This window comes from Mya arenaria, chromosome 11 (genome assembly GCF_026914265.1).
Source record: "Mya arenaria isolate MELC-2E11 chromosome 11, ASM2691426v1".
NCBI lineage: Eukaryota > Metazoa > Mollusca > Bivalvia > Myida > Myidae > Mya > Mya arenaria.
The window spans coordinates 31,162,299-31,185,212 of record NC_069132.1 but is presented as its reverse complement, the minus strand read 5'-3'; the positions used below and the strand labels follow the sequence as shown (position 1 = coordinate 31,185,212).

Genomic DNA, 22,914 nt, shown 5'->3' with positions numbered 1-22,914 from the left:
TCTGAGTAATAGCATGTATGAGCTCGTATATGTGTAGTAGTTTGCTTAAGTAAGTCGTATGAGTAGGAGATTGTATGAGTTCTTTTTATGAGTAGGAGTTTGTATGAGTTCTTTTTATGAGTAGGAGTTTGTATGAGTTCTTTTTATGAGTAGGAGTTTGTATGAGTTCTTTTTATGAGTAGGAGATTGTATGAGTTCTTTTTATGAGTAGGAGTTTGTATGAGTTCTTTTTATGAGTAGGAGTTTGTATGAGTTCGTCTTATGAGTAGGAGTTTGTATGAGTTCGTTTTATGAGTAGGAGTTTGTATGAGTTCGTCTTATGGGTAGTAGTTTTCATGAGTTCGTCTTATGAGTAGTAGTTTTAATGAGGTCGTCTTATGAGTAGTAGTTTTTATGAGTTCGTCTTATGAGAAGTAGTAGGTTTTTTAGATGTGGGTTGTGTATCCAAGTGTCCACTTTTGATTTTCCAATGCGGTTTAGGACAAATGGTCCCCAGGTACCATCAAACCCGGCTTCAAGTGTTATTTATTTTTGTTAAGCTCGTCTGTGTATTTTTTCTACAATAATAAACATAAGTTACATAAATCAGTTAAGTACCATGCACTTAAGACCAATAATTAAATCATTTTTATTTGGCCATATACATGGTGTCCAAGTTGAGTAAAGAGAACACAGATTCATGAGTTGCTCGGGGCCTGTTTGTTTAGGCGATAAGTAAATAAATGTACACGCTCATGGTCAATGACTTTCTTTCGTGGTTCCGTGGTCCAGTGGTCCTGCGGTCATGTGTTCCAGTGGTCCCGTGGTCCTGTGGTCATGTGTTCCAGTGTTCCAATGGTCCCGTGGCCATGTTGTCATGTGTTCCAGTGGCACCATGGTCCTGTGGTCATGTGTTCCGGTGGTACCATAGTCCCTTGTCCCCGTGGTCCTTTGGCCATGTGTTCCAGAGGTCCCGTGGCCCCGTGGTCCTGTGGTCATGTGTTCCAGTGGTACCATGGTCCCTTGTCCCCGTGGTCCTTTGGCCATGTTTTCCAGTGGTCCCGTGGTCCCCTGGTCATGTGTTCCAGTGGTCCCGTGGTCCTGTGGTCATGTGTTCCAGTGGTCCCGTGGTCCTGTGGTCATGTGTTCCAGTGGTCCCTTGTCCCCGTGGTCCTTTGGCCATGTGTTCCAGTGGTCCCGTGGTCCTGTGGTCATGTGTTCCAGTGGTCCCGTGGTCCTGTGGTCATGTGTTCCAGTGGTCCCTTGTTCCCGTGGTCCTTTGGCCATGTTTTCCAGTGGTCCCGTGGCCCCGTGGTCCTGTGGTCATGTGTTCCTGTGGTCATGAGTTCCAGTGGTACCATGGCAGATCCTGCAATCATGTGTTTAAGTTTCGCGCTATACATTTTTGTGTGGATTTTATTTCAGGATTCAGGCACATGTTGTAGAACACGATGCCACAAAAATCATTTCTCCCTGTATTTGTGCTATGGATACCATAATTAATATTGTGCTAAATTGATGTTTAACATTCATGATGAGTTTTATCCAAATCTGTATTGTTTAAAAATCAATTATCTTTTTTCTACGAAAAAGCGAGCTAAAGAAGCATAACACAGGAAGTAAGTGCATATATAACAATATAATACAAAATATACTGTATGAGAGGTGTTCCATTCAATAAGACATGGGTACAGTTTATCACATAAGGTTCTAGAACCACTATTAGGTAAAGTGTCGTTTGGTTACCGGTTACTTAAGAGTACAACCAAGAAATTTATCTTATGTCTTAATTTATCAACACGCAGATACAAGCCAAAACTGTGTTTCCTAGTACATTTAATCGATTGGGAGAAGTAATTAATTAAACACTCAAAAGTACTTCATAAAGATGCTACTTCTTACTATAATAATAACACTTGTACATATCATGATACATTTGTCAGGATATGGCCTCTTACATACACTGATCGCTTTCATCGATAATTATTGATATGTTCTTGTAACTAGAACGACTAGAAACTTCGGTTTAAAATGGATGCATATTACGTGGAAAAGATTATAAGTTTTAAAACTCTTGGAATTGCAGCGTCCTGTATAGCCGCGCATGGTAGGCTTTTCATACATCCACGTTCATGTTTTTTAAATTTGATATATTTGTTAAACAGAAGAAACTTAAGTGGATTACTTAAAGTATGCAAGGTAAATGGTACATTTGCCTTTAGGTAATCCACCCATCTGTACCACAAAAAGTTGTTACTGGTAAAGTTTCATTTTAAAGTTACAAAATGTTAAGTTTTGATATGCTTTAAAGTGTTCACTGAGAGCATTTTTATATAAACATTATGCTATTGAAGAAACACAAAAATGAAAATGCTATATAATCGTAGTAACAATTAACATGACGCGGCCTGTCAGTGAAACTGGCCGGACGATACCCGACTAACCAATCAGCGTCCAGATTAGGCTGGGCTTATCAGTTGCCCGTTGCTATCCGCCATAGCCCATTCTTCAAGGAATGACGTCACCATTACGAAAATTCTCAATAGAAAAAAAAAATCTTATGATTGATAGACATGTTTTCACATGCTCAATATACTGTAAATCAAAAATATCATTATTCCTGAAACTTTTATACCTTAAGTATCTATTCTTGCTTGATTTATCATTTAGAGTTGAGATTAAAGCATAAACCGCTGCCCTATAGTTTAAATGTCATTTTGGAAGAACTGTCATGGCGGACGGTGCAATTTTTAGAGTTTGTTTTTCAAGTGGAGTGATTTTTCTTAGGAATAACTTGAACCCCCACCCTTTTATTGGCTTAAAAGGTAATTTAAAGCTTGTTCTTTAAGAATATATGTGGTTATCATAGCCTGCATTTGCTGGAAATGCCTTTAAATGTTGTCTAAAAATTATAATTTTGCATTGAATTATATAGGGAATAACAATGGTGGTGTGTAACCTTCAAATCCTCCGATGATCTGCACTTATCAACAGTAGTGTAATCACTCTGTTTTCTAAATATTTAATACAAAATATGTTTCTTATAACTGAGAGATGGTAAAAAACAAGAAAGGAAATCCATAATACTGGCATTTTCCCTTATTGCCGCTCAAATGATGCATGTTTATGGCATTTGTTTGATAACAACGTGACCTTTCAGTAGACCATTTCAACCATCCAAATTGTATCTTTTCCGTTAGTCTTAAAACAAGGAATATCATTCAATATGAGTATTAATGCATAATATAAACGATATCTTGCGATTTATTTTGATTTTGATTATTTTCTCCTTCTTGTGCGTAAAGTTTTAAATCCGAAGCATATACATTTGCTTTTAACTTTGTTTGGACATACTGTTAGTGAAACAGACAATTCAGTTGATTTGAGTTGCCTTTTTTATGTAATGTAGATAAATGATCTTATATCATAAAGCTTAAGGTCACAAAAATTGAAGTGTATACGTACTGTATTTATAAAACAAAATCATCTTCGTAAATGACGCAAATTAATGTATAAACCTGTGCATTTATAATGACTATATGATCATTTTAACTCCTACATGTATGTTGCTTGTTAGAACAGTTTTGCATTTCATTCAACACGGATATTATTTCATTGAGAGAAACATTACGGTAGTTATATCAATAATGATAATTCACTAAACTTGTATCTATGTTGACTTAAATGGGGGAAGGAAGATCAACAGCAAAATACATTTGATCTAAACAAAAGTCGTTTATTGTTGAATTTCGTCAAGGAAATTAACACATGTTTTGTTTCTCTACATTTGAGTTTTACAATAGAGACTGCCTTTCTGTTGTAACAAAATTCAGATGCTATTTAGAAATTGATTATTGTAATTTATTTAAATTAAAGCCATTAAATTATATCTACCTGAATCAAACATTAATTCAATTAGTAATAATAATTAACTAATTTAATGTTATACTTGCTTTCATTGCTATGTTTGACCATGTTCCATGCATTTTTTTTATCTGAGTGTCAAGTATAACTTCTGTACAAATATCGTCTGCTTCTGTGTTCATGTCGGAAGGACTTACTAAGCGGTCACGTGACACTGTAGGCGTGGCCTTATCGTAATCGACGTGGTGTCAATTTGTTTTATTTCCTCTTTTTGATATATTTTACCATAATAGAAGCGTTATTATGGTGTTATTCAAAAATGTAATGCACCCTAGTGCAATAACCCGATAACTGCATTTAGAAACAGAAGCAATTATTGAGTTCTTGCATTAACGTGACGATTTATGGTAAATTAATATAAAAATAGAAATAAACTCGATTTTAATAGTTATATAACACATCTTTGAAGGCTTACGTTAATCTGCTCTAGTAGTCATAACTTCGTTATATTATGGTGTGGCGTTTTAAAAGTAATTTATAACTGAAAACTATACAAGAAAACACACAAATGTTTTATGTACAAGCGAACTTTGATTAAGTTGTTGTTAGATGAAAAGTTTTTAATTTCAGGCGACATTTTGTTGGCGGTTGTTGACACCGAACTTAGAGAGTATAAAGCTGAGACCAGTTTCGATGCCTCAAGTAAGCAAATATATACATTATGTCTTACTTTTACATGGTGAGACCAGTTTCGACCCCTCAAGTAAGCTAACTATACATTATGGCTTACTTCTACAAGGTGAGACCAGTTTCGACCACTCAAGTAAGCTAGTCTATACATTATGGCTTACTTTTACATGGTGAGACCAGTTTCGATCCCTCAAGTAAGCTAATCTATACATTATGGCTTACTTTTACATGGTGAGACCAGTTTCGATCCCTCAAGTAAGCTAATCTATACATTATGGCTTACTTTTACATGGTGAGACCAGTTTCGATCACTCAAGTAAGCTAATCTATACATTATGGCTTACTTTTACATGGTGAGACCAGTTTCGATCACTCAAGTAAGCTAATCTATATATTATGGCTTACTTTTACATGGCGAGACCAGTTTCGATCACTCAAGTAAGCTAGTCTATACATTATGGCTTACTTTTACATGGTGAGACCAGTTTCGATCACTCAAGTAAGCTAGTCTATACATTATGGCTTACTTTTACATGGTGAGACCAGTTTCGATCACTCAAGTAAGCTAATCTATACATTATGGCTTACTTTTACATGGTGAGACCAGTTTCGATCACTCAAGTAAGCTAATCTATATATTATGGCTTACTTTTACATGGTGAGACCAGTTTCGATCACTCAAGTAAGCTAGTCTATACATTATGGCTTACTTTTACATGGTGAGACCAGTTTCGATCACTCAAGTAAGCTAATCTATACATTATGGCTTACTTTTACATGGTGAGACCAGTTTCGATCACTCAAGTAAGCTAATCTATATATTATGGCTTACTTTTACATGGTGAGACCAGTTTCGATCACTCAAGTAAGCTAGTCTATACATTATGGCTTACTTTTACATGGTGAGACCAGTTTCGATCACTCAAGTAAGCTAGTCTATACATTATGGCTTACTTTTACATGGTGAGACCAGTTTCGATCCCTCAAGTAAGCTAACTATACATTATGGCTTACTTTTGGTGAGATCAGTTTCGATCCCACAAGTAAGCTGATCTATACATTGTGGCTTACTTTTACATGGTGAGATCAGTTTCGATCCCACAAGTAAGCTGATCTATACATTATGGCTTACTTTTACATGACGAGACTAGTTTCAACCCCTCAGGTAAAATAATCTCATCATTTTATGGCATACATTCACATGATGAGACCAGTTTCGATTGTCGATCGCAAGCGAATCTTGCATTATGGCATACCTTTACATGACGAGATTTTTTTCGATCCCTCAAGTCAGATAATCGCATCAAAATGACATATTTTTACAAGCTGTGACCTTTTTCGATCTCTCAGGTAAGCTGATCGCAACAACATGGCAACATCACTTCCATATATTGCTATTGTTTAGTTATGGAGCTTTATTCTGTCAAATAGCATGGCCCCTGGTTGACTTAGGACCCATTGGGCCGATTGTTCAGAACTTTGTTAAAGTTAACAACGTTATTAACATCATCGTTGTTAACTTTCAAATCAATATTGCTCTGTAAGTTTCACAGATACACTTATGATCTGCTGCAGTATTCCTAACAAGAGGTGAGACAACTGTTTAAGTTGTACTTGTTTTATTTGAATATACGAGCATATCAGCAAATATTTCACCTTTAAAAGTTAACAACAATGTCGTTAATTCCGTTGTTAACTTAAACAAAGTTCTGAACAATCGTGCCATTGTGTCAGGTTCTAGTTTTAGGGCATAATGGGGTTTTCAGTTATTACTTCTATACCCTTAATTGAATTAAATTAATACGCCACACAGTTGTTTTCGGCTCTCACGTAATCATGTTACATAACTTCATATTATACTTAATACAAATTATGGCCCTTGATCGACTTAAAACGTTTGGTTTCCAGTTTATGGGCGACTTTCAACTCAGATCTCAAATACCGTTCTTCCAATGGCCTTCATTCGTTACACAGTGGCCATCACACAGTTATGTAGCTCCATATTAATCCTCGATACAAATTATGGCCCTTGATTTTTTCTTTTTTTACTTTTTCATTACTTTGGACATGCACATTTTTATATTTTTAAAAGGTCACTGTTACTAAAATCAAAGGCAGTTCAAACTGAATCTCACAACGAATGCTAAAGTTCTTCTGTCAATCATTGAAAATCTGGTTTCGTCGCATTGTGGCGTTTCTTGTTTACATTGTTATTTTACTGTTTTGTATCGCTTTTGACAGGCACATATAGTGCAACATTATTGTATTCATTTCTAAGACAAAGCGGCGGCTTATATTCGAGCGCGCTGTCTTGCGACAGCTCTAATGGTTTGTCATGGTATACATGTTTGAATAATTGTATTGGTCGTCATCTGTATGCTGTCTAAATACTTGGGTCTGTGACTTTCTGGTAATAAATGTTTTGGGCCGGTGATTAAAATAACCCTCTTAAGTAATTCATTCAAGTCGATTTTATAAAAATGTTTATAGTCATATTTAAAGAAAAGTACAAGTGTTTTAACCTGAACGTAAGTGTTACATAAACATAAAAAATAAAAATATTTTTAGATGTCATGAAGTTATTACGAGTTACTTATAGAAGGGAAATGGCTCAAGTAAACACATAGCTTAAGATGTTTTATGAATATCAGCACTATTATGTTTTGTTCCGCTCTATCTACATGTATCAATATTCATGTAATCTATGTCGATTGTCTTGTGACAGTGCGTGTTTCCCTTTTTGTTTATTTTAGGCGTTGTTCCGTGTGCCTTTAAAGGGACTAGACACCAGATGGTCCAAATATCAGAAAATACAGTATGTCCTTGAAACAAGCCTAGAATAGTCAATGCGAGCTAGAATGAGGCCGATAATACACAATCATGTTGCTGTCTCATCTGTGTTTCCCCCTTCAAAAATAGGGCATAATGGTGTCCCGGTTTAAATCATATCTGTTTATGAGTACAAATGAATATACAGACGCTATTTTTAAACTTTCGAACTTGAAAAATGCACAAAGACTGCGAAAGATGCATGTGTCGTAAGTGATGTGATACACCAGTTAGTAAGATTCAATGCATTGAACACAACCATGTCAATTTTATGTAAGTTTTTGACAATTTTCCTTTTTTATTGCAATTGTATCATATGGTGTCTAGTCCCTTTAAACACGATGTTTGACAATATTTCAAGTGTTTTAGCTTTACTTTTTATTTATTTTTCAGAAAACCGGGACAGAGTAGGTCACAAATGTGTCACTCACAATGTTTTCAACACTGTCGTGCGAGAGGTGAGGCTAGTCCCTTAATACATTTTCCTTTTTTAACAAAATATGATATTGTCACATCGTAAATGTTTACATCGGGAAATATTTCGAGATACCGAACATACGATAACACCGAAATAAAAGAAGTGTTTAGCTTTTTTCAACACATTCGAAAAAAAAGTTCGTCATAACCAGAACATCGAGATAAAAGAGTTTTACATATCGAGTTTCGACTGTATCTGACAAATGAAATCATATATATATTGATGCTTGAAATGTTCACAATAAGCCATATTGGGTGAACAAAATTGCATTAATATCGAATATGTTCTCTCTTAATTTAGTGTTTACGCCCATGCCTCCGCAAATAGGATGACCGGTAGGATTCACCTTAAAGTTTAATAATTTAGAAAGGCTCTGTCGAAAATAAGCGCCAAATTTCCGTTAAGTCAATATTCGGGTTTAATAAGTTATTTAGACGTTCGCGCATGCGCGTGGCAGTCGCAGCCACTTTTAAGTAAGTATTTAGATTTACTTCGCGAATCAAATAAATCGCCGGTGTTAGATCGAATACGTGGTAAATACAATAACTAGTTCATATAATAGCTAACTGTATCATTGAATGTTTTCAGATGAAAATTGTCCCAGAAATCAACCAGGTTCTCATGGATTACGGTAAGATCGAAGCTCGGAATGATTCGCTTTATATCTGTATTTGGTACTGCTGATTTTGATGCTCGTTCTTAGAGGAAAGGATGACCGTGTCAAAACTATTCATGTAATGCATAAGGCTGCATCTCTCTCGTTTTGTGCCTGTTTAGTTAGCCTTTATCCTTATGCCTTTAATTTTAAAAATGAGGCTACTAAGCTCAAGCGAATCTAAAATATGTCACACGTGTAGAAGCAGAAAATAACATACATGTAGTCTTTTATAGGCTAAGAAACATTTCCAATTCTTTTCTCTCATTTTTTTAGCAATTAACGTCACTTTCGTGTTTGTTTACATCGGTTACGACCCGTGGTGACCCTTGTGAGAACCCCGTTGAAGTCACGTTATTCCTCACCTTGAATCTTGCAGAAATAATAACCATTGTTTGCACCATATGGGTTTACACGTTACCTGCATAAGTTTCAGAGTGAGGATGTTGCTTGGGATCTTCGTATATCGATTAAATTTTAATTGGTTTAAATTCTTTTTTGACGTATGAACGAAAAATGTATCGTATTGTGCAAACAAACTATATATTTTAGCAACTGAATATATTCATTAAGCCATTACTCCTTCATGTCTACAGGCGATGGCTTGCACGTGCACGACTTTGGCGACAACTACGAACATATACTGGACATACCAGATACAGAGGGACTTACATTCTTCGACGTTTTAGTCAAAGTAAGCGATTTGTTGGTAAATGCAATAAGATAAAATTCTTATAATTAGTTTCTTAACAAATAAGTCGAAAGGCTAGATGCCAGAATAATTTCTAACTTTCCCAGTGTTCAGAGCGATATGCCTATCGAATGCCTATATTCAAGCCAGAACGCATGCGCAAGCATTTTAACGCTTTAAGTTTGAACTAACTTAATAAAACTGATTAATGACTAAATCGAACGTTGACGGCTGTAATCTGCTTAATGGATTGTTTGTTGTCAGAGCTGTTCTAAATGTGATTATGTCCGGCGATTTCATTGGCGTATGCGTGACCCTGGATACTGGATAATACAATGTAATAAGAAGTCGAGATAGGAAATACAGAACATTTTAAAACCTTTTTAATGACTTCCTAGTGTATTACTTCTGCAAATACAACATGTCCCTTTGGTTTCCATGGTGTTTTGATAAATGTAAATGTACATTGTCTTAGTAAGTATAATTAAAGGATGAATTCTACTGATATATTACATTAATAGTTGGTGTTAACTGACATTTTCAACAAAAAGACACGTTAATAAAAGAGCTGTCAAAGAAACAAGCATTAACAGCTTAAGATGGGAACTACATGTTGCGTTAAGCCACTTTAAGAGAGGTTGAGAAACGCTGCTTGTACGATAACGTGTAGTTTCGCACTACGTTCTGTGTGCTACGTCACCAACATCTGTGTACACGCACGAGGATAGTAATCTACAGCATTTATTTCCGTACGGATAGCAACACATACAAGTACATGTATATTGTTTCACACCCTATCATTTTGGTGCTTTCTAACCTCAAGTTAATATTGAACATAACCGGACATGGGTATTTATTAAATGAATTATGTTTTTGTTGTTGTTGTTTTGTTAATTGTATGCCAAAGTTTTCATACTACAATTCCATTAATAATTAATTCCAAGTGACATAATTTCTTCCAGGAACAAGTAGATGTACTGAAAAAAATTCAGCTCGAAATTGAGGTTCAACTCTGTCTTGTCATTGGCAAAATCCTTAAGGTAGGTATTCCAAATACTGAATGTAGAAACGACAAATCTTCAGGACTTAAACAAAGAAGTAACTTTGCCCGTTTTTAAATGTTTCTTATAATTACGTGCACAACTTCTTTTATTGCTTTCTTTGTTGGTGATGTTCAGAACAACGTAAAGCAACGTCAAATGTGACGCCGACGTGAGTAGTTTTTGCTCTATAAAATGTTTATATATATTTCTAGGTTTTTGAATGGAATGGCAAGGAGTATGTTGAAAAACACGTAAGTACCCACTCGTATTGTAAATACGAGTAAAACTAGTTTTTTCACCATTTCAATTTTACACTATCCCAAGAAAGACAATGCTTTTGTTGTCTTATCAAAACAATGGAAGCCTTAAGTGTTTCTTATAGTTTCTGTATGTGTGCTCGGATAATGGGTTGACCCCGCCGTGACGACATCACGATGTTATTTTTTTGGCATCTGATGGAAGTGACTGCCGTTCCCTGTTATCTTGATAGAAACAAACGGAGAAAAAATGAGATCCGGGTGCGATACCCTAGCCCTTTCGAAGATACCAATGGGTTCTATTACGTTTCAATTTTCAAGTTTTATTGTTCTCAAGGCACAAAATTGAGGATATGAGTTAACATAAAACAATACAAAGTAACAAACAAAGTAATAAAACAACACGCTGTTATGTATCTAATTTAAATAGATGCATTATTGTACTATTATTCAATCTAACAGTAAAGTAAATTATTATTACATTCTCTATAAGCACTTCGGACGGAAATTTGGTTGTGGTTCCAGAAACTAAACACACATGATTGGGTTTGGTAAATGATGTGTTTCGTGTCGTGAAGTTTTGATAGGATTGCCTATGTTCATTTCAGGTCGACTTGAAGCTTAGCAGGCCCGCCAAAGCTGCCATGTGGTGTGGAGACAATATTGTCATAGGGTTCAAGGACGAATACATCATTGTCAAGGTCAGTATTACTTCATCCCTGCTATTTTTTCTTAATACAATCTTATTCTGTATTGTGCTCAGCTTATAACGTATATAGCACATTTTCAAATGGACCAAATATGCGCATCAAACAATATACAAGTATGTTGCTCATATGAATCCGGTGTTGGTTACAGGAATAAATACTCTGGCTTCATTTGAATTTTTGCTTCATATGTAATTATAGTATTTATGATTCTAAAATATGTGTTTGATGCCTCGTGAACTCTTGCGGGTCGGAATGAACCTATCTTACACTCTCGGCCATGGAAGATACTTATATTCCGACCCGAGCGTAGGGTGTTTTGCGGAAACGAGGTTTACCAAGTTTCCGCAAAACACCCTGCGCGAGGGTCGGGATGAACATATCTTACACGAGCGGCTATGGTAGATGCTTTTTCTCCCACATCAGTTAAACAAAATTAAGTAAAAATATTTTTTTTTGCTGGAACTCTTTTGTGCTTAGTGAAAATAATTGCGTACGGATATGCGATAATTCGTGGTTGTCATGGATATTCGCGCAGTGATTCAGAGTATGTAAATGGTCTGATCGGTCTTTAAATAGTTCTAAGAAGAGTAAAGCATTATTTCTTGAAAGGTGTGTGAAAACTGTTTTCTGGTGACATTTGAAGCGAGAAATAATTAACTAGCGTTCTAAATATTGCCACAAGACAAGGTGTCCATGATGCGCTACAGACGACAGTCTTCAACAAGGGAGGTAATTACAATGTGGTGACCATAAAAAGAAGTTCCATACGGGCATTTTATATTCGCCCGTGGGCAAGATAAGAATTTCAAGCATGGTTAAATTAATGGATCTACGTATCTGAGGTAGGAGAAAATTAAAGTTTAATTTTGAGCTGTTAATGTTGTCCCTAACTGTAGTTTCTAATTTAATTGGAATTACTAGTATATACATATCATTCCTGACGGGAGGCCATTAAAACCAAAATGAAGACCCTTCAGACCACTATATCACTTTTAAAGGAGCAATGAAAGGTCTTCCGCATAATTTATTATGTATTGTGAAAACGAAACACTTGTCAGGCTATATGAAATTACAACACCTTGCTAGAATTGCGGTCAGTATGGCATAAAATAAGTTGGGACATTAAGTAATGGTTTACTCATTTGATGTGCTGTTTTAAAGCCTGATAGCGGGAAAATGAAGGAGGTGTTCCAGTTCGGTAGTGGGCAGACAGAACCAGTTATGCTACGAATACCTGGGGACCTCATCCTCCTTGGCTATGACGTGAAGTCGCTCTTTGTAAACAGACGAGGAAAACCGGACAGGGATGCGTATATTCAGTGGACAACAAGGCCACGATTGCTGTGTAAGTGGTTTGCTTATTCTTAGAGCCATGTGTCCAGTGTTATTGTTCTAGATGGCGCAATGATCGAATATAATCGAATAATCGGCGTCCATCGAATATATAGAGGATGTTTGTTTATTTCAGTGTAAGATCGTATTTTATTTCACGAGTGTCATAGAAAAACATATTTTCACGAGTGGCGAAGCAATTCGAATACAACCGAATAATCGGCATCTATCGCATATAATCGAATACTCGGCGATAAACACCGTATATCGGTGATAATCGAGTAATCGGCGATAGACACCCAATATCGCTGATAATAGAATATAATCGACTAAACGGCGACGGACGCCTAATTCCGGCGATAATAGAATATAATAGAATATTCGGCCTTCATCGAATATAATCGAATAATGGGCGATTTACGCACAATATCGGTGATAATCGATTTATCGGCCATGGACACCCAATATCGGGATAATCGTTTATAATAGTCCATAATTGAATTTCATCGAAATTATTTTTTTACTGTTAATCGTCAATCAATGTATGATTTTTTCTACAGTCTTTCAATATAATTGGCCAATTCTGATATTCATATGTTTAGGAAAATACTGAAATTGTCATAAATGTTATTTGCATACCAGTTTTTAGTAAGTATTTTCATGTTCGGTTATTTTTTATTCGATGATCGATTATGGTTGTCTATAACGATTCGATTATCGATTATGATAGTCGTTCGGTTATCCAACACGTGATATGGATATAGCATTTCACGGACACATCAAACAAGTCTGCAATCTAATGGCAACGCTTATCCAAATTGAAGATGGTATGAATTTGATATGGCAATCGACAAAGAATTAAAGGACCAACAACTATGCATCATATTACATTTGACGTGTACATTCGGAACTCCTCGGCCATTTTTATCGAAAACAACCTCGGATGTACATGTATATGGACGGTTTACAAGTCAGAAATCGGTACACTTTAAGTCCGCTGCAAGTAGATTGCGTAGTAATTTTATTTGGCAGTTAAACTTAATGACTTAACTCTTTGAAAAATCTTAATTATGTTGGCGATAATACACTTCACTGACAATCAATTTAAATTTAGATTAACAAATACAAACTAAAACACTACATTTAATAAATGATATAATTCAAAATTGTACGAACTACTTTTACTGAAGTACCGGCACATATCCTAGTCTATTTAAGATAAAAATGGTCGAGGAGATCCGAATGTCGAAGTGTCTTATCATCTTTCAAATGTCTTTGTTGTAAAAAGAACAATGTGTTTATTTAGGTGCGTGAATGTTGGTCACCCGTACCGTACAGCTCTGATTTCATCCATAAGGACGATCAGTAGTTTGTGGAGACGTTTTAGTGTTCTCAGTAACATGTAGATGTCATTAAAACCAGGGGCGTAGCTAGCCCTCTATTCATGTGGATTCATAATTGTTTGGGGTCCGGGGGCATGCGCCCTAGGAAAATTTTGAAAACCATGGCGCAATCTGGTGCATTCTGGGCGTTCTGAGGTGCTTTATTTAGTGTACTTGAAAATGGACAGTTTTAGGATCATGTAGTCAAGTACGCAAACTGCAACTTTGTCTGATGTTTTTGTCAGAATCATGTGGTTTCATGTGGCCGCGTACTCGCGTATAGGCAGCAAGGCGCCTGAAAACCATTCGACTTCAACATGTTCTTCCGCATATATGTAATGGCATGTATCTAATCTTCTAGAGCTAATTATATCAGCGGTAGGACACTGGAGGCTGTTAAACGTTTACCTATCAGTTGCGTTTGCTTTTAATCTACAGTAACATGATGCTGGTGTATGATGGTGATTGCATGTACATATTTTAATGTAGTGGTGTTTATTTTCGCAGTCTACGACTCCCCGTATGTGATTGCAGTTATGCCAAAGCATTTGGAGATAAAGTCAGCACAGCCAAGCATCTCTATACAACAGATATATATGAAACTCGCCAAAAATGTCTGCAAAGGAAGGTACAAACATACACTTTTTTCATATCATATAATTCACCATTGTATAGGTTTTGTTTAATGTTTGACCAGTTTAAAGTTCGACAGGTTTATTGAGTATTCTTTCGTTTTGTTTTAATCACAAAATTGAAAATTACCAAAGAAATACACATTTAATTTATGACTTATCGAATTAAACAAATTGTATGTACGGAAAAACATTTTTTACATACGGTACATGTACTAACTTCAATTGAATTTTTCAGTTTTAAATACATCTTATGCTTTCAAATAACGCGGCGTGTACGTTATGTTTATTTTTATTTATTTATTTTTTTTGAAAATAGAAGGAATTGTGGTCGGAACAAAGCTTTGACCTCGACTGACCGCCGGTTTTCGAACGACCGCCTGTTCGAACGTCCGCAATTCGACTGTACCATTGGGAACAAAGCTTTGACCTCGACTGACCGCCGGTTTTCGAACGACCGCCTGTTCGAACGTCCGCAATTCGACTGTACCATTGTTTGTGCCGTCCAGTGTGTTCCATTGTAATTTGTGTTACCGTTTTTCGTTTTTATTTTGTACCAATAACCAATAACACAGTGGCCAGAGTGGGAACATTTGCATTATCCGTTTGCACTAGTCATTGAGTATCCATTTCAGGGAGGTGATATACGTTCAGACAGAGACAAGCGTTTACATGTTGACTCCTCGACCCGTGGAAGACCGCGTCAAATACCTTTCCCAGCATTACTGCTTCGACCTTGCCATTCAGATACAGGTCATATTAGATAAATACACTTCGATATTGTAGTTCAAATACAGGTCAACATTGTTACTTAGTTATGTTTACTTCGACCTTACCATTCAGATTCAGGCCCTCTAAGTTTCGTTGACGTACACATTGTCATTCATATAGAGGCCGTCTTAGTTCCGTTCACGTAGACGTCGCCATTCATATACAGGCCATCTCAGTTACATTCACGTAGACGTCGCCATTCATATACAGGCCTTCTCAGTTACATTCACGTAGACGTCGTCATTCAGATACAGGCCATCTCAGTTACGTTCACCTAGACATCGCCATTCAGATACAGGCCATCTCAGTTACGTTCACGTAGACATCGCCATTCATATACAGGCCATCTCAGTTACATTCACGTAGACATCGCCATTCATATACAGGTCATCTCAGTTACATTCACGTTGACATCGCCATTCATATACAGGCCATCTCAGTTACATTCACGTACACATCGCCATTCATATACAGGCCATCTCAGTTACATTCACGTAGACATCGCCATTCATATACAGGTCATCTCAGTTACGTTCACCTAGACATCGCCATTCATATACAGGCCATCTCAGTTACGTTCACGTAGACATTGCCATTCATATACAGGACATCTCAGTTACGTTCACGTAGACATTGCCATTCATATACAGGACATCTCAGTTACATTCACGTAGACATTGCCATTCATATACAGGACATCTCAGTTACGTTCAAGTAGACATTGCCATTCATATACAGGACATCTCAGTTACATTCACGTAGACATCGCCATTCATATACAGGCTATCTCAGTTACGTTCACCTAGACATCGCCATTCAGGTACAGGACATCTCAGTTACGTTCACGTAGACATCGCCATTCAGATACAGGCCATCTCATCGCCATTCAGATACAGGCCATCTCATCGCCATTCAGATACAGGCCATCTCATCGCCATTCAGTTACAGGCCATCTCATCGCCATTCAGTTACAGGTCATCTCATCGCCATTCAGTTACAGGTCATCTCATCGCCATTCAGTTACAGGTCATCTCATCGCCATTCAGATACAGGCCATCTCATTGCCATTCAGATACAGGCCATCTCATTGCCATTCAGATACAGGTCATCTCATCGCCATTCAGATACAGGCCATCTCATCGCCATTCAGATACAGGCCATCTCATCGCCATTCAGATACAGGCTATCTCATCGCCATTCAGATACAGGCCATCTCATCGCCATTCAGATACAGGCTATCTCATCGCCATTCAGATACAGGCCATCTCATCGCCATTCAGTTACAGGTCATCTCATCGCCATTCAGATACAGGCTATCTCAGTGCCATTCAGATACAGGCTATCTCATCGCCATTCAGATACAGGTCATATCAGTTACGTTCACGTAGACATCGCCATTCATAAACAGGCCATCACAGTTACATTCACGTAGACGTCGCCATTCAGATACAGGCCATCTCAGTTACGTTCGCGTAGACATCGCCATTCATATACAGGCCATCTCAGTTACATTCACGTAGACATCGCCATTCAGATACAGGCCATCTCAGTTACATTCACGTAGACGTCGCCATTCAGATACAGGCCATCTCAGTTACATTCACGTAGACATCGCCATTCAGATACAGGCCATCTCAGTTACATTCACGTAGACGTCGCCATTCAGATACAGGCCATCTCAGTTACGTTCACGTCGACATCGCCATTCAGATACAGGCCATCTCAGTTACGTTCACGTCGACATTGCCATTCAGATACAGGCCATATCAGTTACGTTCACGTAGACATCGCCATCAGATACAGGCCATCTCATCGCCATTCAGATACAAGCCATCTCATCGCCATCAGATACAGGCCATCTCATCCCCATTCAAATACAGGCCATCTCAGTTACGTTCACGTAGACATCGCCATCAGATACAGGCCATCGTATCTACGTTCATGTAGACATTGCAATTCAAATACTGGTCATCTTTTGACGTTCTTTTCGACCTGGCCATGCAGCTTGAGGTCATTTTAGTTAAGGATTCAAGGTTACCATTTTATTACTTCAACTCAAAGATGGGAGCATCAGTGTAGGATGGCGATACGATTTTTTAAAAAATCATGATAAAACTGAATGTGTCAAACTTGGGATGAAACTCGTAGATAAAGGTTTGATTTGCAGTTCAAATTCATGATTCAACTTCTTCTTTCCGCTTCGATTAAGATATATTGAGTAAAAGTCAGGCTTACATTTGGTCGAGGTTAGTCACAAATATGTGTTATAATTCATATATTCTATGTTTTAGATGCAAAGCAGCGAGGCTGCTGGTCACAATCAGTCTCTGATTAACTCCATCAGAGCTCACCAAGGGGTTTATTTTTTCTGCAAGAACAAGTTTGTTGAGTCCATGGAAATATTCAGTAGACTGGACACTGGTAGGAAGGTGTTGTTTTCTTTGACATATTTAAATTAGATGTCCAAGTATCCTCTCCAATAATAGTTGGACAACTTGTGACTTAAATACAGTACGACAGGAAGAGCAATCGGGATAGGAATTCACATGGTGAAGCTACCTTTTTTTTTAAAAATCCAACTATTTCCAATGAATGATTTCAGATCTTAAAACAGGAACAAATTTTAGATGTGTTCTTGTATTGAGGAAAGGTTCACCTTTATACAGATTCTCCGTTGTTGTTTTTTGGCTACTGGTAGTACAGTGGGATTGGCCTTTATAAAAACATATGTTAAGCATGTCTCAGACTTAACACCCATCATATGAACACGGGCGGCGCTCACACACAGTTATGAATTCTACACCTCGTCACTATGGTTACGGGCAACATGTTTAGGACAAGTTAGATAACTAGCCGGAAATTATCCTTTCACCTCGGAGTTATTGCCATGAGCGAAAACGATTTGACAGTGAACGCCCTTTAACTTTAGCAAATATATACACACCGTTCAAAAACTTTAGTGGTCACATGTTAATGGTTTAAATACCTTGAACATGTTAAATAACTAGCGTGGAAATCTCAGAATTCAGATTTATCGCCCTTCTGTTTGCACAAATACATGACTGAGGCCCGTTGTTGGCTCTCTTACTTTTGCAAACGCATACCAATCATTACTAAACTTGTTGGATAATGGTCGATCTGCACAAATTGCTCTACGCTTGTAAAATATCATCAATTTCCTAATGGAATTGAGTCGCATCCGTGATGGTATTAAGTAGAATATATAATTGTGATTTGAATGTTAGTATTCTCTCGTTGTTGCAGACATTCATCACGTGATTGGTATGGTCTCAAGCCTTCTTCCGTCGAGCTGGCGCAACCGGATACAGTACCCAGAAAAAATCCCAACGCTTCATGAATCTGACCTTCGACTTGCATTTGAGGCAATGGATGATTACCTTACTGAGGTATACCTTAAAGCCGCACTCTCACAGATTTACCGTTTTTACACCGTTTTTTTTTGTCTTGGAAAGAGCAAATTTTTGCGTTAATATCTGCAAACCAATGATAAAAGACGGCTGACAAAAGATCAGATCGCAGATTTTCATATTTCCGTTTGAAAATTAATGTTTTATGGCTAACGGTTTAAGAAAAATGCATAAAACGTCAATTTTGGAACTTGAATAAAAAAAATTGCGATCTAATTTTTTGTCAGCAGTCTTATATAACTGGTTTCCATGTCTTTTTGCAAAAGATGGCTCGTTCCAAGACAAAAAATAAAAAAGGTCAAAACGTTCAATCTGTGAGAGTGCAGCTTTAATGGTCAAGGCGGGTGGTAAATATGTCCATGATCTGTTCACCCAAAACGTACAGAGTGTCGAACCTTGCTCGGTATCTACAAGATTATTTGGATTTCTCGTATGTCGAATTTCAACCCAGCACGGTATTTTCAATCGTGATTCATTTTGTTCGTATAAAGCTGCAATAGTTGCACTGCATCGTTGTTTTTATTAATGTTAAGCTGATGCATTTATACTCTCCAAACATCATTATTGATGTGCACATAGAACCCTGCCTTTTATATTCAGAAGCGAGCGGCGATCGTGTCTGGAGGAGAGGACGTGTTTTTCACGCCAATATGGCCACACAAGGATAACGTGACTCTGGAGACGAAGGAAGAAGCGTTAATAGTTATTGACACGACATTGTTGAAAATATACATTCAGGTGACTCACTTTTTTAAACATTGTTGATCAAGACGATGAAATATGGTAATAAAAACATTGGAAACTACTGGGACAAATGGCAACAAAATCCATGATAAGCCCGTTTGAAGACACCATGTAAATACCATAGCATTTAGTCCGGAATCTGGTTCAATGCTTTTCGCCAGGGTTTGTCCGTGCAGTTCCCATTTGTTAGAAAAGACTTGCAATGCAATGCTGATGGTACGGGTTTCGAAGTGATAAGTTTGTGTATTACTTAAAAATGGCACTTGTGTATATAAGGAATACACTGAGTATTAAATGTCCTCCCTGAAACTGCATATCGGATAGGAACAAGTGGCACCCCTGTTGAGGCAGCCGGACAACATGGCCCACGTGCAGGCGGCGGAGAGGGCTCTGGTCAGAAGCCACAAGTACAGTGAGTTCATTATACTGTATGATTACCGCCAATATAGTATCCCTCTATTCACAGATCCGAGAAGAACAAGTGGCACCCCTGTTGAGGCAGCCGGACAACAAGGTCCACGTGCAGGCGGCGGAGAGGGCTCTGGTCAGAAGCCACAAGTACAGCGAGTTCATCATACTGTACGATCACCGCCAATATAGTATCCCTCTATTCACAGATCCGAGAAGAACAAGTGGCACCCCTGTTGAGGCAGCCGGACAAAATGGTCCACGTGCAGGCGGCGGAGAGGGCTCTGGTCAGAAGCCACAAGTACAGTGAGATCATCATACTGTATGATTACCGCCAATATAATATCCCTCTATTCACAGATCCGAGAAGAACAAGTGGCACCCCTGTTGAGGCAGCCGGACAACAAGGTCCACGTGCAGGCGGCGGAGAGGGCTCTGGTCATAAGCGACAAGTACAGCGAGTTCATCATACTGTATGATTACCGCCAAAATAGTATCCCTCTATTCACAGATCCGAGAAGAACAAGTGGCACCCTTGTTGAGGCAGCCGGACAACATGGTCCACGTGCAGGCGGCGGAGAGGGCTCTGGTCAGAAGGCACAAGTACAGTGAGATCATCATACTGTATGATTACCGCCAATAAAGTATCCCTCTATTCACAGATCCGAGAAGAACGAGTGGCACCCCTGTTGAGGCAGCCGGACAACAAGGTCCACGTGCAGGCGGCGGAGAGGGCTCTGGCCAAGAGCCACAAATACACAGAGCTCATTATTCTGTATGAAGAACACGGACGACATGCTGATGGTAAGAATGAGAAGTATAAATAATCAGACTGAGTAGATACGGAGATCAATGTACTGACATTTTTATTATTTATTATTATCTGTTTGTTCATTCTTTCGAATATGTCACTCTTTCTTCTTGACAGTCATGAATTATACTAGAAATGTATGTTATAATGTCAATTGGGACAAATAAAAACAAAAACTACAAGGATAACAATTGTTGCATTTTTAATTCATTTTCTTTCACTATTATGACAAAACACACCTCGGAATTTTCAGCCTTGCAAGTGATGAAAAACCAATCAAAGAACACCAAGTCATCACTCCAGGGCTTCGAGTCGACGATACACAAACTGCAACAGTTGGGTGAGCCTCATCAATGTGCAAAGACGAACACTGCATGTTAGGTCCTGTATTAGACAGTTTTGGTAGCGTGCTGTCTATTGTTTTGGCCCCAATTTCTCGAATTTTCTTAAGCTTAACAGGCTTAAGGCGCTTATTTCAATTAGCCAAAATACATACTGAAAATGGATTTTGATAAATGAAAAATGGTTTATTCTGATAATCATACAGATTATTCCTACATAATTTCTTATATTCTTGAAAAGGTAAATATAACACATTTTATAGAACAACAAAAATAGTGAGATTAGCATTAATCCTGTTATAAGGGACTAAAGAAGTTTCGAGAAATTGGGGCCTGGTGCTTATCTCAGTGAGAGAGCATTAAAGTAGTATTGGTAATAATCAGTTTTCAATACGTCTGCCAGAAACCGTGTTCATTTTTTAAAGTGAGCTTCCATACATGTACAACAACAATCCCCTAAAAGCAGAGAGGCCTTCTGCTACCAAGTATAAAATATAGCTGCATTTCAGATACCATATATTCACTTTTTAAGGATTTTTTTCTCATTGCGTTATTATCATTGTTTTGCTTTATATTAAATGTTTCATATTTAACTGTTAAATTATTTCAAAAACATTTTTTTTCTATATTTGGAACGCGGTCACGTATGTGACGTGGGGATTGGTAGACGTCATTTGTTGGCCAAAGAAGCACATGAAAATTTAAATTTGATCAGATTTACAAATTTATTTGAAACAGCTGCTTGTTTACTACTCTTATTACTACTATTATTATTACTATTATTATTATTATTATTATTATTATTATTATTATTATTATTATTATTATTATTATTATTATAGGCACTGCACATCTAAATCTGATATATGAGTGGTCAAAATGGGTGTTTGAAGTCAACCCATATGAGGCGCTTCAGGTACATTTACACGCATTGATAAACTCTACCTTTTAAATCAGACAAACTATATGAATTCATTTGGAAGATTTATTTGGTTTGACGAAAAACTTACCATTCAAAAAAATATAAAAAATGGTGAATTTTAAACACGGTAGCACTATCGGACCCAGGGGAGGGGCGCACCCAGCATCCCCCACCAAAAAAACGTTCAAGTTGTCTTTTTATTTCAATATTGGAGAAAAAAGTAATAAAATACGCTCAAATGCACCATTTCGGACTAGAAAATGTTAACATTTTCCTTGGGGGAGAAACAACCTCCTGCCAACACTTAAGACAAAATAAATTTCGGTTCTGAGGGAGGGGTATAAGTCAAAATGTTACGCCCCTTAGTTATGCCCCCTCTAACGCTGAATTCTGGGCCGCCCCTGGGTAGCATCGTTTATGTACAACTAGTGTTGAAAAGAACATCGTGTATGTGTTGTATTACACGTGTATATATTATATGTGTTGTAGATATTTACTGAGGATGTACAAACGGTCCGCGAGTTACCACGTGGCCATATTCTCAGCTTCCTGGAAACACTCGACACACTACCGATGATTGTCATCCAATACCTGGTGAGTAGAACTACAGAAAAACGTGTGTATTTTATCAGGGAAAAAAATGAAACGCACTTCTTATCTTATATATCCTTTGTGGAAATATGAATCTTAGTGTCAAAAATCACTGTTGAATAATTTAAACTTCATTTATTTTAAAACGATTGTGAAGAAAATCCTTTTAAAATGCTAAGTCAAACGCGTAACCACGATGTTGCACGAAATTGTGTGAGTTGTGTTGTGAGGAAAACCGGAGAACCCAGAGAAGGCATACGTGTCCGGTTTGGTTACCACCAAGCAAGCTCATAAATGCCCAGGCCGGGAATCGAACCTGACACGCCTTGGTAAGAAGCGAGTGCGCTAATCTCTGC

General features: G+C 37.6%; 1 protein-coding gene across 1 annotated transcript in view; it reads left to right on the top strand.

The window, feature by feature from the left end:
* The first annotated feature begins 1,936 nt into the window (after window positions 1–1,936).
* LOC128207398 (vam6/Vps39-like protein) overlaps window positions 1,937–22,914 on the top strand; it is a 28,954-nt gene continuing 7,976 nt past the window's right edge. The window contains exons 1-18 of the mRNA XM_052910287.1: window positions 1,937–2,086; window positions 4,474–4,545; window positions 7,756–7,820; window positions 8,429–8,471; window positions 9,092–9,189; window positions 10,149–10,226; window positions 10,442–10,480; window positions 11,095–11,187; window positions 12,358–12,541; window positions 14,418–14,538; window positions 15,178–15,295; window positions 17,605–17,734; window positions 18,578–18,720; window positions 19,342–19,479; window positions 20,556–20,697; window positions 20,958–21,044; window positions 21,888–21,961; window positions 22,457–22,561. Coding sequence (XP_052766247.1) covers window positions 2,011–2,086; window positions 4,474–4,545; window positions 7,756–7,820; window positions 8,429–8,471; window positions 9,092–9,189; window positions 10,149–10,226; window positions 10,442–10,480; window positions 11,095–11,187; window positions 12,358–12,541; window positions 14,418–14,538; window positions 15,178–15,295; window positions 17,605–17,734; window positions 18,578–18,720; window positions 19,342–19,479; window positions 20,556–20,697; window positions 20,958–21,044; window positions 21,888–21,961; window positions 22,457–22,561 — 1,806 coding nt within the window. The 5' untranslated portion in view covers window positions 1,937–2,010. The remainder of the gene's footprint in view (window positions 2,087–4,473; window positions 4,546–7,755; window positions 7,821–8,428; window positions 8,472–9,091; window positions 9,190–10,148; window positions 10,227–10,441; window positions 10,481–11,094; window positions 11,188–12,357; window positions 12,542–14,417; window positions 14,539–15,177; window positions 15,296–17,604; window positions 17,735–18,577; window positions 18,721–19,341; window positions 19,480–20,555; window positions 20,698–20,957; window positions 21,045–21,887; window positions 21,962–22,456; window positions 22,562–22,914) is intronic.